Below are 18,433 nucleotides of genomic sequence, written 5' to 3' on the forward strand. Positions count from 1 at the left end.
GTGAGTTAACACTAGAACGGACGTATATACAGGTCAGTGACAGTACCTTATTTAATGTGCAGGGCAGTGGAGGCTACTGAGGGGAGGACGGATCATAATAATGGCTGGATCAGAGCAAATCGAATGGCATTTAAATACATTGAAAACATATTTGACACCATTCCACTGACTCCGTTCTAGTCATTACCACAAGCCCATCCTCCCGAATTAAGGTGCCACAAACCTCCTGTGGTGAAGGGATACTGAAATGATTGAGGTAGGTTTATATATTTTTTAAGTGACTGGTAGTAGAATGTACATGTAAACAGGGCTGAAAAGTGATTGGTAGCAGGAATATATAAATACTTACAGCCTCAATTCCGCAGGGCATGGAATCTACAAGGTGTCGAAAGCGCTCCACGGGGATGCTTCCCACAGTTGTATCAAGTTGGCTGGATGTCCTTTGGGTGATGGACCATTCTTGATAAACACGGGAAACTGTTGAGCATGAAAAACCCAGCAGTGTTCCAGTTCTTTACATAAACTGGTGCGCCTGGCACCTACCTACTACCACTTGGTTTGTGTCTTGCCCATTCACCCTCTGAATGGCACACAAACAATCCATGTCTCAAATGTCTAAAAGCATAAAAATCTTTCTTTAACCCGTTTCCTCCCCTTCATCTACACTGATTGAAGTGGATTTAACAAGTGACATCCATACGGGATCATAGCTTTCTCCTGGATTCACCTGGTCAACCTGTCATGGAAAGAGCAGGTGTTCTTAATGCTTTGTACACTGTGTATACTTGTAAACAGGAGTAATAGTGGATAAATAGATACTAATGGTAATGACAATCAATGGACAGCAGTGTAATGGAGTAATCAATAATCATTTTAGCAACAACGTAGGTTGTGTCTGTGTGGTTAGAGACCTATGGATGGGGCCTCGAGTCTGTGTGGATAGTGTGTAGGAAAGGGAGAGCAGTAACTGTTAGCCATAAGTCTTATGGTCAGGGGATAGAAGCTGTTTAGAAGTCTGTTTGCTAAGCCTTGATGCACCAGTGTCGCCTGCCAGATGAGAGCATGGAGAACAGTCCCTGTCTCGGGTGGCTGGAGTCTTTGCGAAAGGCCCCAGAAAATTGCTTGACACTGCCTAGCATGTAGGTACAATAAAAATAAAAGTGACTCCACAATGACACAATACATGATTTACCATTAATGTCTATTGGGCACAAAATAATCTGAAACAGCAAAGGCATCCAACAAATTTGTAGTCACAAGCTTGATGTAGTCATTGTATGCTATGAATATGGGATCAAATAACTTTTTACTACTTTTATAGTGAATTGGTCCCAATACTTCTGTAATTTCTAAAACGGTTCACCTGATATGGATGAAGCTGCCCTCAAATCCAAAGTGCATGACTCACTACCATTACCAGAGTAAAGGTGAGACAAATAGGACAGCTGCTGTGAGGGACTTTATTCACAATACTGCAAGAAAAGTACTGTATGTCCTATATCAAACCAAACACTTGAGTTTTGTGATGTGACTTATAGCCACCCCAGTCCCCCAGCCTTTGTCAGTCAAAACTGGGTTCACGATCAAAACCTCGCACATAGGCACCAGAAGTAGAGAACTAAACAATAAAACATTAACAGAAGATTCCAAACCACATTCAAATAGGCCAAAAGTTTGCGTACACTTTTCTCTTTTTGCAAAGCTAATCGCTAATCAATTATTTACAAGTACAGTATGGTCAGACCATTGTTAACAAACAAGTGCATAAAAAAAATGAAATCGTGTCAAAAACAAATGCGAAGAAATGTAACCTAAATAGTGAATTCCTATGTTGTCACTGGCCAAACCTTTACTTAAAAACTATCACAAGTCACAGATCCCTGGGAAGTCACAGGCACTCAAACTATATATAACAGTTGTAGATTGAGCCAGTCAACCAGCCTAGGCAGCAGTTTATACTATTAATTAATTGATGGCCCATTCTTTGTACAAGCAATACATCCTATTGACACTTGATAATTCTGGGAGTTTCTTTTTCAAACCCCTCTAAAAATGGATTGGACCGGGACCGTTACAATACAATTTGAGGTTTAATGAGAAAACATTTGGAACGACAAATTCTTCGGGAAGTAAATAAAACTGAGTAAGAAATAAAAACCTTGCTGAAATATAATGAGAAATCCTTGATAAATGTGACCTGTACTAGTGGCAAGTGCTTAAAATAACATTAAGGCAATTATTTACGCCCACAATGGTTTTGTGTTTATGACATCTGTATCTTCATGTTTGCCTAGAATAAGCATAGATGAGATATCTTCGTCGTCTCATCAAAACATTTTGGTATTGTGCAAGTTCGAAATTGAAAAAAGGAACCTATTGGTGAGGATAAAGGATAACAAAAACAGGGCAACAGCAAAAGAGATGGGGAGGACATCAGAGGGCCAGAAGTGGCTTGCGGAGGCCCTTGGGGAGAGGCAGCAGACGTGGCTCTCCCTTCAGGGCCCGTCAGTCCTGCTTGGTGCCTCCCAGGGCCCGTAGGCGCTCCAGGAGGGGAGGATGGGAGTAGTGCCACATGGAGAAGAGCCAGTCGGCCACAGGGAAGCCCAGGTTGTCTTTGTTGAGCTTGATGAGGGCGGAGTAGAGCTCTGAGGCTCGGCCCATGCCCCGCGCAAAGGCATCTGCCTGGAACTCAAACCTGCGGCTCAAGACCGTCAGACAGAAGGACAGGACCTGGAGGTAGGAATAGGAAACCATTTCAGTTTTCCTCAGTGAAGTATCAGAGATACTCTTAGCATCCCATCCTCATCTCCATTTTAACAACATTTTTTGTTTAAAGCTGACTTAAAAGGAGACCACCTGCACTGATTCTCCTCACACATCAGTACTCCTGCTACCAGATTCTTATTATACTGCTCAATTTATACACTCCTTCCCCAAAACAAATGTAAATATTGTACTATAAATTGTGCCTTCCTGTATTATAAACTCAGCAAAAAAAGAAACGGCTCTTTTTCAGGACACTGTCTTTCAAAGATAATTAGTAAAAATCCAAATAACTTCACAAATCTTCACTGTAAAGGGTTTAAACACTGTTTCCCATGCTTGTTCAATGAACCATAAACAATTAATGAACATGCACCTGTGGAACAGATGTTAAGACACTAACAGTTTACAGACGGTAGGCAATAAAGGTCACAGTTAAGAAAACTTAGGACACTAAAAATGCCTTTCTACGGACTCTGAAAAACACCAAAATAAAGATGCCCAGTGTCCCTGCTCATCTGTGTGAACGTGCCTTAGGTATGCTGCAAGGTTACAACACTAGGAACGCACAATCCCTCCATCAGTGCTCAGACTATACGCAATAGGCTGGATTGAGGGCTTGTAGGCCTGTTGTAAGGCAGGTCCTCACCGGCAACAATGTCGCCTATGGGCACAAACCCACTGTCGCTGGACCAGACAGGACTGGCAAAAAGTGCTCTTCACTGACGAGTCACGGTTTTGTCTCACCAGGGGTGATGGTCAGATTCGCGTTTATCGTCGAAGGAATGAATGTTACACCGAGGCCTGTACTCTGGAGCGGGATCGATGAGGTGGAGGGTCCGTCATGGTCTGGGGCGGTGTGTCACAGCATCCTTCGGACTGAGCTTGTTTTCATTGCAGGCAATCTCAACGCTGTGCGTTACAGGGAAGACATCCTCCTCCCTCATGTGGTACCCTTCCTGCAGGCTCATCCTGATATGACCCTCCAGCATGACAATGCCACCAGCCATACTGCTCGTTCTGTGCATGATTTCCTGCAAGACAGGAATGTCAGTGTTTTGTCGTGGCCAGCGAAGAGCCCGGATCTCAATACCATTGAGCACGTCTGGGAGCCGTTGGATTGGAGGGTGAGGGCCATTCCCCCCAGAAATGCCCGGGAATTTGCAGGTGCCTTGGTGGAAGAGTGGGGTAACATCTCACAGCAAGAACTGGCAAATCTGGTGCAGTACATGAGGAGGAGATGCACTGCAGTACATAATGCACCTGGTGGCCACACCCGATACCGATTGCTACTTTTGATTTTGACCCCCCTTTGTTCAGGGACACATTATTCAATTTCTGTTAGTCACATGTATGTGGAACTTGTTCAGTTTGTGTCTCAGTTGTTGAATCTTGTTATGTTCACACAAATATTTACACATGTTAAGTTTGCTGAAAATAAGCACAGTTGACAGTAAGAGGATTCTTTTTTTGCTGAGTTTACTTATACTCAAACATTTATTATATTCTACTGCCATTTACTTTATGTTCGTATTCTATTCTTTACTATGTATTATTGTTGTTGCATTGTCGAGAAGGAACCAGCAAGTAAGCATTTTGTTGGACGATGTATACCATGCGTACATACAGTACGACTAATAAAACAACTTCAACTTTGCTTTTTTTACAACCAGATCTCAATTTCTTTATGTAAATGTCATGTTTTTTATAAACTTACCCCAACCAGCAGTTCACGTCCTCATTGTGCAGTGAGGAGACTCAGGAAAAAAATGCACCAAAAACGTCCAAATATGTCCTTTTATAAATCTGAAAGGCTCTCAGTACAGTGAATCAGGTCTTTAGATGTTGTACATCTGGAATTGTCATTGCGAACTACCGGTAACGTAATACTTCATTTTGTGCGATACCAGCTGTTTCCCCTATCCAGCTGTTCCATTCTCTGTACAGCCTGCTTCTAGAATGGATGGATAGGTATCACTCATGTAGCAACAAAATGGAATATAACGGTGCGGATAAAGTTTGGAATGACAATTTCATGTGTACAACATCTAAAGACCTGCATCACTATACTGAGAGATTTTCCATTTCTAAAAGATAGTGCTGAGCGATTAACTGAAATGTGTTATTTTCAATGCTTCAGTTATTTGAATTCCTGAATTGTGCGATGTAGTAGGGTGTTGTAGTTTCCAACAGACCAATAATCGATAGTGTAGCGCAGAAAATGTGGTAATTAACTACAATGACCATAATCCATTGTGCTACGTAAAAGAGACAGAAGAATATGAGATATGCGAGGGATAGAGAGCAGTTGGTTTGCGAGGTCTCTACCTGAAAGGACATGATCTAAGTGATTGATAGTTGGTAATCAGCAATCATAAAAGTATGTCTTATTTACTTTGCTGTCTGACAAAACCACAATTTTACTATTTCTTCATAGAAAGCAGCTCACTCTTTATAGATAAGATGTCTAAGAATGAAATAATAAAGACATACAAAATATATATATATACATACATATATATATATATATGTGTTATATTTTATTAAAGTAAAGTAATATGAATAAATTATGGCTAATAAGTGATAAGCAGTAATGGGCAGTCACTACCATCATGGGACTTTTATTAATTGTTTTATTCTGTATTGTTATATCATTAAACCCACATAATGCATTTAATGTTTACAAGATTTAAAAAAAATAATCGAACCAAACTCAAAGAGGACTCAGCACTACTAAAAGGACGTATTTGGAGAATGTAAAAAAATGCAACATTCTGAGGCTTTACTGCACAATGAGGTGTTGGAGGGCCAGTAGGAGGCACTCTTTCCTCTGGTTTAAAAAAAAAATATCCCAATGCCCCAGGGCAGTGATTGGGGACACTGCCCTGTGTAGGGTGCCGTCTTTCGGATGGGAGTTTAAACGGGTGTCCTGACTCTGAGGTCATTAAAGATTCCCTGGCACTTATCGTAAGAGTAGGGGTATTAACCCCGGTGTCCTGGCTAAATTCCCAATCTGGCCCTCAAACCATCACGGTCACCTAATAATCCCCAGTTTACAATTGGCTCATTCATCCCCCTCTCCCCTGTAACTATTCTCCAGGTCGTTGCTGTAAATGAGAATGTGTTCTCAGTCAACTTACCTGGTAAAATAACAAATAAATAAATAAATAAAATGAGGATGAAAGTATAACATGCCATTTCCATCAAAAATAGAGATTTGCTTACACATTTTATATCCTTTAATAGATACTCTATATTGTAGGTTTAGCTGTATATTTCATTGGATAATATTTGCTACTATGCCCAAGGTATTTTCGCAAAACAAACACTTGCAGCGCTAACATCTAAGGCCTCCACTGAAGTGTATTAAGACGTTAGATATAAATGCATTGTTTAAGAGATGGGAGTCACTCACCTCATTGTATGGGGAGAAGATGAACTGGAATATGATCATCAAACCAATCAACGTGGGCTGGCTGTCATAGAAACCAAAGGCTATGAATAGCTCCTTTCGTCCAATCAACACAGCAAAGAGGAAAAAGCACAGGAAGGAGTTCATCTGCAAGGACAGAGGCAGGGGGGGACAAAAATGTTACCATTACTAAGGTTTCCATTCAATTGGCGAAAGATTTTAATGCAAATATATACACATTTTTAAAAATAGCAGAAAAATAGTTCACTCAAACGGACTTGTTGTGGATAAAAATCAGTGCGTGATGACATATGCACACGAAATATACTTTTTTTAGTTTATGTTATGCACCTAAACATTTTTATGTTCAATGCGTTTCTATCGCATTTTCAACTCTACCAAAAGTTTTGTCACAAAAACTGTTCTTGTTAAATAGCAAATGTGCCTACTCTGGGTCTTGGCAGCTGCGCTCTAGCCAACAGCTCGCAGATACAATGCGGGTAGACTAGTGTAAGTAATTAGATAATTTGACCGACACAATATCACACCATATCAAATGAACAAATGATCTGTCGGCATTTATAAAATTGTACCGAAACTCTGTTTCCATCACAGCTGTCGTGATTATTATACGTTTTTTACACTATGACTTTACTCACATAAAACCTGTGGATGGTAACATGCTTATTGACATTTCTACATCAACATGTGAATTTCCAGGATCTGCAAGAATGGAATATTGGTATAGATCTGACATGCAAACGCATATCAAGGGAATTTCCAAACAAACCTGACTGATGACAATGTTCTTCACAGTGTGGCCCAACTTCCAGTGGCCAAGCTCGTGGCCCAATACGGCCAAGACCTCTGGGTTGTTGCAGCCTTGCTTCTTGTTCTGAAAAGAGTTAAGAACATGAATAGCTTGATTTTAATGAAGTATGTATGAAACACTGACTACAAATACTAGTATACCATCTTATTGGTTTCTATGATAGGACCCCTCAACAAATTAGATTCATTACATAATAGTGTGCTTGCAGAGCTCCAACCAAGATTACAAAAATGTTCTGTATTGCTGAAGCTGTGCTCAGTAATAATGGAGTGCTTTGAAGAAGAAGCTTGTTTCAGCAATAAATATAATTGAAGGAAATCAAGTTGCAGTCCTGAACCTTCTTTCAGTATTTTAGATTAATAACATGTTGACACACAGTTCTCTGTGTAAAGGAGTATGTCTGACCTTGGGCTTGGCTTTGGCCTCAGTTGGTGTGTCAGTCTCCTCTGCAGGCACATTCTCTGGCTCTCCGTCCTTGTTGAGGGGAGAGTAGTCCTCCATCAGGGTGTCGAACAACACTATGCGCTTGTTCTTGAAGAACCCATAGAAGTAAGCGTTACTGTGGGAGGAGCGCTTGGAACCTGGAAGAGTAGGTCAAAACAGATCATTTCAACTAGGGCTGTCAGAGTTAAATCAGTTAATTTTTTGAAATTTTAGTGCAGTTAATTTTTTTGAATCATGATTTAGGTGCATTATCCGAAACATTCAAAATACACTGAAAACATCCCAAATACATACCGTAATTGCTGGACTATTAAGCGCACCCGAATATAAACCGCATCCACTGAATTATTAAAAAATATGTATTTTGTACATAAATAAGCCGCACATGTCTATAAGCCGCAGGTGCCTACCGGTACATTGAAACAAATGAACTTTACACAGCCTTTAAACGAAACACGGCTTGTAACAAAAATAAATAGGCTTTAACGAAACACGGCTTGTAACAAAAATTAAACAGTAGCCTACCAGTAAAGTCATTGGTCACTATCTTCCTCCTCCTGTGCACTGAAACCACTGAAGTCATCTCCTTCGGTGTCGGAGTTGAATAGCCTCAGAATTGCTTCATCCGATGTTGGATCGTTTTCATTGTCGCTCTCGTCACTTTCATCCGGAGGCAAATACCCCGCTGAGCTCATGCTGCCCCTTCAACACGCAGCAGTCCAGCCTTTCGAAACCCGTTGATGATAGTGGATTTTTTGACAATGCTCCACGCTGTCAGGACCCACTGGCAGACTTGACCATACGTTGCTCTTCGCATGTGGCCCGTTTTAGTGAAGGATTTCTCCCCACTTGTCATCCAAGCCTCCCACTGAACAAAGAGCACCGCCTTAAATGCACGATTTACACTGATGTCGAGTGCCTGCAAATACTTTGGGCCATCTGCTTTTCTTCCCTCTGAAAGGTTTGTTGTCTTTTTGCACGGAGTCAGTTCCTCACGCTGCTGTTTACAAAGTCTTATAATCGACTCATTAAGGCCAAGCTCCCATGCAGCAGCTCTATTTCCTTTTCCAACAGCCAGATCGATCGCCTTCAACTTGAAAGCTGCATCATATGCATTTCTCCATGATGAGGGTGACAAAATTACTACCGTAATCAGAATGATGGGAAGTTTGAGCGCGCTCGATTTACGTCACATTATGTGACGGTGCTCAGTTTTTTGGCGGCATGAATCTTGTGAAAGCGGGAAAAATCCATAAATTAGCCGCGTCATTGTATAAACCGCGAGGTTCAAAGTGTGGGAATAAAGTAGCGGCTTATAGTCCGTAAATTACGGTAATCTATAAAGCTAAAAACAAGTTGATATTGAGGTTAAAGAAAGTGTGGTTCCTCAATTTACCTAACCGTTACCTTAAGACAAAAATCAAGACGTCAATATTCTTGTAATGTTTTTTGTATGAAAAATCGTAAATTACAGCTTAATTTTAGCAAATTCGATTAAATGTTTTTAGCGCTTGACAGCCCTAATTACAATACAACTTTACTGTCCATATGTTACAATGAAAATGTGACCACCTCCCACTTATGCCTTGGTCTCCTCAGCACCCATTATGCTTTGGTCTCCTCTGATGATAAACAATTATAGATACAGTGGAAGCAGTCCCATCTTTTGGACAAAACTAGTTGTTGAGTTAATGTATTGTGCCTTACCTTCGACTACATAGACCTTAGTGAGGGGGAAATTGATAGACTTAGACATGCTCTCAATCTCTTCCTTCAGCTCGCCCTCTGGCAAAGGAGTAAACTTGTCAAATAGGGGAGCAATGTAATCAGCATAGATGGTCACCAGCACCTAAGAGAGAGGAAGAATGATCAGAATGAAATAGTTTAGACTAATTTGACTATAGCTTAACTCATTATGCATAATTAAATTGCTTGAGCCTATAAAACTGCTGTTTCAAGGTAGCTAGGAGGTGAAAGTAGGGCTATTACGGTGACCGTATTACCACCACACAAGTCATGCCAGCAGTCAAATTCCACTTGACCGTTTAGTCACGGTAACTATGTTTCTCCAAACTCTGAAGCTGCTGATGGTCATTAGTTGCCTACCAAACTTGCTAACTGACTGGTACTCAGCACTCTATTCTCCCACTAATAACTGACATCAATGCAAATGTTTTTGAAAATCAAACACTTCATGAGAGCCCATGAGCTCAACATTTCTATAGGCTCTGCAATTGCATGCGAAAACATAGTTGATGTCCTCTATTAAAAAGAGGTGGATCCCATTAACTTTCTATAGGGTAGGCCTGCTATATTTTATATTCTCAACTTTCCTAATATTAAGCACATTGCTTCGCTTTACAACAGCAGTATAGCCTACCTGGCTGCCATGAAAATGAACTACGGGAAAAGCGTCCTCCATTCACTATTTAAGTGCATAGCTCTGGATAAGAGCGTCTGCTAAATGACTTAAATGTAAATGCATAGATTACATGTATTTTTGTTCCGAGACAGGTGCATGATAATGGTCCATTCTAAATCAAAACTAATTTCACACATACAGTACCAGTCAAAAGTTTGGACACACCTAATCATTCCAGGGTAGATCTTTAGTAGAATAATAGTGAAGACATCGAAACTACAGGAAAAAACACATATGGAATCTTGTAGTAACCAAAATAGTGTTAAACAAATCAAAATATATTTTATATTTGAGATTCTTCAAAATAGCCACCCTTTGCCTTGAATACATTTCAATTACCAGGTGTGCCTTCTTAAAAGTTCATTTGTGGAATTTAGTTCCTTCTTAATGTGTTTGAGCCAATCACTTGTGTTGTGACAAGGTAGGGGTGGTATACAGAAGACAGCCCTATTTGGTAAAAGACCAAGTCCATATTATGGCAAGAACAGCTCAAATAAGCAAAGAGAAATGACAGTCCATCAATACTTTAAGAAATGAAGGTCAGTCAATCTGGAAAAGTTGAAGAACTTTTTCTTCAAGTGCAGTCGCAAACACCATCAAAAACCATCAAGCACTATGATGGCTGTCGTGAGGACCGCCACAGGAATAGAATACGCAGCGATACCTCGGCTGCAGAGGATAAGTTCATTAGAGTTAACTGCACCTCAGATTGCAGCCCAAACAAATGCTTCAGTTCAAGTAACAGACACATCTCAACATCAACTGTTCAATCACATTTATTTATAAAGCCCTTAGAGGAGACTGCGTGAATCAGGCCTTCATGGTCGAGTTGCTGCAAAGAAACCACTACTAAAGAACACCAATAAGAAGAAGAGACTTGCTTGCCCCAAGAAACACGAGCAATGGACATTAGACCGGTGGAAATCTGTCCTTTGGTCTGATGAGTCCAAATGTGCAATTTTTGGTTCCAACCGCCGTGTCTTTGTGAGACGCAGAGTAGGTAAACGGATTATCTCCGTATGTGTGGTTCACATCATGAAGCGTGGAGGAGGAGGTGTGATGGTGCTTTGCTGGTGATACTGATTTATTTAGAATTCAAGGCACACTTAACCAGCATGGCTACAACAGAATTATTCAGTGATACGCCATCCCATCTGGTTTTTGACTTAGTGGGACTATTAGTTGTTTTTCAACAGGACAATGTCCCATCAAGGCAAATGGTGGCTACTTTGAAGAATCTCAAATATATTTTGATTTAACACTTTTTTGGTTACTGCATAATTCCATGTGTTTTTTCATAGTGTTGATGTCTTCACTATTACCGTACAATGTAGAAAAGAGTAAAAATATAGAAAAATGAGTAGGTGTGTCCAAACCTTTGACTGGTACTGTATATCATTTAGTATATGTAAAGACAACATTAAATTAAGAATAATCTGATGGGTGACAATATTAGCCATTCACTTGTGAAATATGTATTATCACTTGTGAATGATGCCCAGCGTGTGCAGTAAGGCAAGAAACAGTGCATGCCTTTTGTGACCTTTTCAAATCATAGTTGCACACATCATATAGCCTAGGCCATAGGCCTATATGTATCACAACTAAAGTGGCCAAATAATTTTAAGAAGGTAAGCACATTAATCCACTTTACAACTGATGTAGAGCCTAACTGGCATACATAGACGGTGCATGAGTTTCAAGTTTGGGGAAGATCCTTTTCACCATAAAAATGCACCTTTATAATAAAGCATTACATGCATAATTACATTTGCGGTCACTTTTGAGAATGTTTTTTTTCCTGCTACTTGATTGCATTTTGGAACGTTCGTACTTATAGCCTACTGCCGTGTGTGCATTGCTGCGCATTGGTGTTTAGAAATACATTACCGTTCAAAAGTCTGGAGTCACTTAGAAATGGTTTGTTTTTGAAAGAAAAGCACATTGTTTGTCCATTAAAATAACATTAAATTGATCAGCAATACAGTGTAGACATTTAATGTTGTAAATTACTATTGTAGCTAGAAATGGCAGATTTTTTATGGAATATCAGAGGGCCATTATCAGCAGCCATCACTCCTGTGTTCCAATGGCACGTTGTGTTAGCTAATCCAAGTTTATCATTTGAAATGGCTAATTGATCATTAGAAACCCCTTTTGCAATTATGTTAGCACAGCTAAAAACTATTGTCCTGATTAAAGAAGCAATACAACTGGCCTTCTTTAGACTAGTTTAGTATCTGGGGCATCAGCATTTGTGGGTTCGATTACAGGTTCAAAATGGCCAGAAACAAAGTACTTTCTTCTGAAATTTGTCTTGTTCTGAGAAATGAAGGCTATTCCATGCGAGAAATTGCCAAGAATCTTAAGATCTCGTACAACGCTGTGTACTACTCCCTTCACAGAACAGCTCAAACTGGCTCTAAACAGAATAGAAAGGAGTGGGAGGCCCTGGTGCACAACTGAGCAAGAGGACAAGTACATTAGTGTCTTGTTTGAGAAACAGACGTCTCACACGTCCTCAACTGGCAGCTTCATTAAATAGTACCCGCAAAACACCAGTCTCAATGTCAACAGTGAAGAGACGACTCCGGGATGCTGACCTTCTAGGCAGAGTTCCTCTGTCCAGTGTCTGTTCTTTTTCCCCATATTAATCTTTTATTTCTATTGGCCAGTCTGATATGGATTTCTCTTTGCAACTCTGCCAATAGAATAGGTCAACTTTTGTACTATTGGGGATAGTAGCACAGCATGACATAGGCTAGTGCAGGGCTCATCAACTAGATTCAGGCGCGGGCCGATTTTTTTTCATGAGTGGATGGTCGGGGGGCCAAAACAGAATTACAAATCATTTGTAGTCTGCAAATTGACCAAAAGAAGACCAAACATACATAATATTTGACTAAAACAATAATTTCAAACCTTGCTTACATTTGTACACAATCACATCTCTCTGTTGGAGCTGAGATGCCAGTGAGAAGGACCCGATCACATGACGGGCATTGGCTAATAAGAATTTAGATATCTGGGAGAGCCATGTGAGAGGTGCTTAGGAGCATGGCAGCCGGGAGAAGGAAATTATAATTATTATATTCAGCCCAAGTGCACAACAAGTGGCTGCAAAAGGCATGGATTTTTTAGGGGGCCTTATGGTCACACAAGGGGGATGCCGCCAGGAAATTCAAGGCCTGGTGAGAATATTATCAAGTGCCTGTCAAATTGTGAATGAGAGACTGATGAAGTGTTCAGCCTGCACAAGAAACAAAATCAGAGCTCATGCCTTTCATGCAACTTTTTTCAAATCATCATTAGGTTTGCATCATGTAGCCTTAGAATGTATTTTTTTTAAATTAAAAAACATATAGCCCAACGTTTTGTATCACAACTAAAGTTGCAAAGTAACTAAGTTAAGCACATAGGAGAACCTGTTTCTTTGTTAACCGCTCAACATAGAATAGCCGTATGTGCGCACTTCCTTAGAAAATATCCTTTCTATATTTCTACATTCAATTGTATTCTTCATACTATAAAATAATAAAAAAGAATGCCACGGAATTCTAAGCAAATCTTGTCTACTAAATGAACTAGTGTAGCCCACAGCCATATGGCATAGCCATATCAGGGCCTAACATAAGGACAACTCAAGAGTATGCTATTCTGTTCTTTTGAAATAGACTACATTTTCTTCATATCATGCTTCTTTAGACTGGTCTAAAATAAATCATGGATTTATTGTGATGGTGTAGGCTATATTAAATGGATTTATTATACTTTTTTAAAATGTAGATGTTCCCACAGTCTGCATCAGTAGCTTGTAGGCTCAGCGTGAAAGCCAGGAGATGCTAAACGTGTTTATATTAATTTGCGGTCCATTAACATGAGACCGGCAGTTATTTACTTGACAATCACCGGCTGACAAAATTTCATGACGGCCACAACCCTAGGTGAAAGGACTAACCAGAGAGACCCCCAGTGTGAAGAGCCAGGCGTAGATAAAGAAGAAGTCTCCACCAATCTTGATGATGTAGAGGAGCAGTGAGGTCACTGGCAACAAGATACACTGGGTCACAATAAACTTCTTCACAGCATCCTTCAGGAAGAACCCCAGCGTCTGAAAGAAGAACCGTAGACGACAGCAAAAAAAAACACAGACTGTATGTTTAAAACCATGCCAGGGAAAAAGTGTAATTGGTTCAAACTACGAAACATTTGCCTGTATAATAAGGATGTCCCCAGAGAGTTTGGACATGGTACCTGCTGGTTGAAGCCATGCTTCTCCTCAATGACAAAGGTGTTGTAGATACTCCAGGGAAGACCAGTGAAGGCACTGAACAGAGTCGCAAGCATCAGAAACGAAAGAGACTGGAAGATCTGAAAGAAAAAGAACCATTGAAATATATGGAATGATTCAAGAAAATAAACCCTCCTAATACTGGACTGATCATTTTAACCGTGGCGCATTCACACACTTCATAGTCGGGACCCAATCCAAAACGAGCAGTCACAGTCCCAGCAACTTTCCAAAGGAAAGGGATTCCACCAAGGAGCAGGATCAGCTATGAGACAACAACAGTGTTAAAAACACAAAATTCCCTCTGTTTGGTGATATGCTCTGTAAGCAGATATAGGCAACTACGTTCTAATATAACAAAGTAGGTCCTAACAAACCAATGGATCTTTTAGTTGGACCTACCGTCCCCTCAGTTTCTGAATATAGTCCAGACCAAAAACTGAAGTTGCTCTTGTCCAGTTGATAAAGACGTGACTTCTCAAAGGTATCCGTGTCCATGATCTTCCCCAACTCTTGTGGCACGTGCATGGTCGACCTGTATGTCCTCCGCTATGTGGTTAGAAGGTTATGCTATGTGGTTAGACAAGTTATTCATATTATTTTTCCATTCATATAGCTAATCCTAAAGGCATTTTCCATGTTACAGAATAAAGTTAACTTTTAGATAAAACAATTCCAAACAGTCCTTTACAAGTCAGAATGTTGACTAAACTTAATTTGAACTGACTCGGCCAATTGTCTATTGGGTTGGTCCTTCAGCTGGTCTAAATTTGACAAAATATCCACAGGAAAGTATTATCGAAACGCAGGTTTCTGTGTGGCTATCCCGATTTATTTGCTCATCAACTAAAGGCACAAGACAGAAGTAAGTACATGCAAGCAAACTAACCAACGTCTTGCATGCATTTAGCTACATGGTTTTGCGCATGTAACCGGTGACAGGCATTTGGCAGTACTGGCGGTCTAAAAAGTTGACAAAATAATACTTTCCTGTGGATATTTTGTCTCAAGTTTCAACCAGCCGAAGGACCAACTGCACAGACAACCAGTAGACTAGCTAAATTAAAATGTAATTGTATTCATCATTCTGGCTTGTAAGGAAATGTTCCATGTTTTTGTGGTGCTTTGTTTCAGACTGTATATCAACAATTGGTATAACACTGATTTTAGGCAATCCTGAAGACAGCGTTGTTCTTGGAAAAATATTGAGAGACTGGCAAACACCATTCAATTGGTGACAGATTCATGCAAATATTCCAAAAAACGCACCAAGAAAATATGCGCATTTTCCCACCAGTGGGAAGTCCAAACAGACTTGTCGTGGATAAAAATCACTGCATTATGACGTAATGCACAGAAAATGTATTTTTTACCTTACCTCTTTTCATGTACCGAATAAAAATCTTATGTTCAATGTGTTTCCATTGCATTTTCAACTCTACCAATAGTTGTCACAAAACCTGCGTTAAAATAGCAAATGTGCCTACTTTGGTCTTGGCACATGGACTCTAGCCAACAGCTTGCAGATACAGTGCGGGTAGTCTAGTCTACATGATGAGATTATTATGGATAGCCTTGAATTGAGAATATTTGTATTTGTCAATCAGAAGTCAAGCATTGATCATCATGTCACTAAAATAAGACCCTAGATATTTTTTAGAAAAGAGCACCAAGATCACTGTGCAATTTCACCACCCTGTGAAGTTGATCATAACTTATTTCATTTGTATCCTAATAAACTCCATGGTTTTTCCGAGTCATATTGGGAGGACCACACACACCATATCATCGCATTATTTCGATACGTTGGTAATTATATCAATGTTTTCGCATAAAGGCGTTTCAACCTCCATTTCTTACATAATACATTTTACCGACACAAAAAGCTCCCACCATGTCGAACAAACAAATGATCTGACAGCAATTGAAAAATAGTACAGAAACTTCCCTTTTCCAGCACAGCTGGCGCAATATTTTTTTAAATACGGTATGACTTTACTTTTTATAAAAACTGGACTGAAACATGGTTATTGAAACAATATAAATGAAACTGAGTCAGCATGCTGCTATCTAGCTCTCGAAATCCCTTCAGCCATTACATTCGCCCACATTTGGCTCCTTGTAAACGACAATCACTTTGGAACATATGGTGAAATGCCCCTTATCTTTCATGTCAGTGAGAAATAATCTTTCAAATAAAAAATATGCTTACTGTAGTAGTTTTGCACAGATCCATACACTTTGTGCCTCCAGCTGACAAACTACACTTCCTCCCCAGTTATCTTACACACAGATGTTCAGAGCATGCTAGATAGCTAATTAGCACTGGTGGCGGCCTTTGTCTTCCATAAACAAGTGCAGTAACATGGAGACATGGCGCTGTGGGAACACTAATCCTAAAAAAAAGTGTAGCTACTAATGTACATTTTGTTTTTTATTAAGCATTTATGGCTGATATGAAAGACACATTCCTTATGTTTCCAAAAAAGTACCGCAAGCTAATTTTCACCTAAAATCTAACCAATCTAACTGCCTGTAGCTCAGGACCTGAAGCAAGGATATGCATATTCTTGATAGCATTTGAAAGGAAATACTTTGAAATTTGTGGAAATGTGAAATGAATGGAGAATATAACACATTAGATCAGGTAAAAGATAACCCGATGTAAAAAAAAAACGTTTTTTTTTACCATCTTTGAACTGCAAGAGAAAGGCCATAATGTATTATTCCAGCCCAAGCGCAATTTAGATTTTGGCCACTAGATGGCAGCAGTGTGCGTGCAGTTTTAGACTGATCCAATGAACCATTGCATATATGTTCAAAATGTTGTCTCAAGACTGCCCAAATGTGCCTAATTGGTTTATTAACACATTTAAATTCATAATTGTGCACTCTCCTAAAACCATGGTATTATTTCACTGTAATAGATACTGTAAATTGGACAGTGCAATTAGATTAACAAGAATGTCATATTTCTGCCCATATGAGATATGTCTAGGTCCTGGGGGGAAAAAATGTTGTTACTTAAACCCTCTTGATAATCACATTAGCCGATCCCGTAGAGGTTATTAACAAACATCACCGGTCAGAAGGTTCTATTGTCAATTGGCGCTAGAGTAGTTACGTCTATGAATGGGGCAGCAGCGGGGGCCTGGTGCGGTATTGATAGAGACAGTTACGAAACAAAGTAAACAATTACCTGTCTGTACGCAAGGTAGGCCTCCCATAGATAAACCGTCCACGAGAACACCAGAACAGCATAAAATATCTTATTTTCGATTGGTAGGTCAAGTATCGTTTCCATCTTTATTCTGGCCTATTTGAAGTTACCAAGGTAGCTAGTTGGACTGCCGCCCGTCGTTCACACACCTTCCGGTCTTTATTCAGAAGATATTTTTATTTATTTAAATAACTCAGTAACTTGTGTTAATATACGCAGTTTAAATTGACTAACATTCACCAAACCACTCAAAATGATGGCTAGCTCATTCGCTTCCAATTTCCATGAATTCATGCAATGGTACGGTGCAGCAGTTCATTTTGCTCCCCGTAAAACAAATGGTTGCACTAACTAGTTCCATGCTTGTAGTGAGCAATAGGTATAGCAAAGATTTATATAACTAAACCAAGATAAACCACAGCCCGTCGTTTCAAATGGGAATAAATTAGTCACAGTGGGCAGAAAAAGCAAGGAGTTGGGCAGAGCTAGCGAGATCCTATTGGCGCGTTCTAGCATACATTGCGTTCATGCCTACTCTGTGAAATTCGCATGTGTAGTAATCCAATTCGCCTATGCGCTCCTTCTAAATAACGCACGTTTTTAAAACTTTGACAAATGGCAAAGTCTCCAAAACGTAGTCCACTCTGATCGTAACATATTTTAGTTTTGGGAATAGAAAACTGTATTGATATCAAATGTTTCATCAATGAGCAGAATGTCGGCCCAAATCCATCTCGTTCCACCTTCTCCCACCGCGGCCACTGGGCTTCCTCTCACTACCATATTTTGTAGTGAGTGGAAACGCCAAGCGCAAGCTTCACATTTATACATCCGGTGAAATATCTGTTTAATTTTTCTATCTGTGGTAAAAGCGTCATTTTGCAGGCACTGCAAGGATATACTTGTTTAACTAACCCAAGATTGACCATAGCCTGCCGTTTCCAATCGGAACAAATCTCAGCTCACTGGTCACCATTGCAACACCCACCCATAGCACGCATTCCAGCAGGTATATTTCACTGGTCACCCCCAAAGTCAATTTCTATTTG

The 18,433-nt window shown here is 39.9% G+C and overlaps 1 protein-coding gene across 1 annotated transcript; it reads right to left on the minus strand.

The window, feature by feature from the left end:
- Positions 1 to 1,446: 1,446 nt before the first annotated feature.
- On the minus strand, positions 1,447 to 17,724 carry LOC115138300 (CAAX prenyl protease 1 homolog). Its single transcript, XM_029675005.2, has 10 exons — positions 17,364 to 17,724; positions 14,567 to 14,713; positions 14,343 to 14,429; positions 14,128 to 14,244; positions 13,832 to 13,984; positions 9,159 to 9,300; positions 7,413 to 7,588; positions 6,966 to 7,070; positions 6,179 to 6,322; positions 1,447 to 2,730 (listed from the first exon to the last, which is right to left on the minus strand). The coding sequence occupies exons 1-10, from the start codon at positions 17,466 to 17,468 to the stop codon at positions 2,506 to 2,508; spliced, it is 1,401 nt and encodes a 466-aa protein (XP_029530865.1). The 5' UTR covers positions 17,469 to 17,724; the 3' UTR covers positions 1,447 to 2,505.
- Between the last annotated feature and the right edge of the window lie 709 nt (positions 17,725 to 18,433).

Source organism: Oncorhynchus nerka, linkage group LG12, assembly GCF_034236695.1.
Source record: "Oncorhynchus nerka isolate Pitt River linkage group LG12, Oner_Uvic_2.0, whole genome shotgun sequence".
In the NCBI taxonomy this organism is placed as follows: Eukaryota; Metazoa; Chordata; class Actinopteri; order Salmoniformes; family Salmonidae; genus Oncorhynchus; species Oncorhynchus nerka.

Coding starts and splice junctions, on each gene's coding strand:
- LOC115138300 (XM_029675005.2), bottom strand. CDS start 17,468: ATGGAAACGATACTTGACCTACCAATCGAAAATAAGATATTTTATGCT. Junction 14,430..14,566: donor ATTCAGAAACTGAGGGGACG/GTAGGTCCAACT, acceptor GTTGTCTCATAG/CTGATCCTGCTCCTTGGTGG. Junction 7,071..7,412: donor AGGCCAAAGCCAAGCCCAAG/GTCAGACATACT, acceptor AACTCTTTTCAG/AACAAGAAGCAAGGCTGCAA.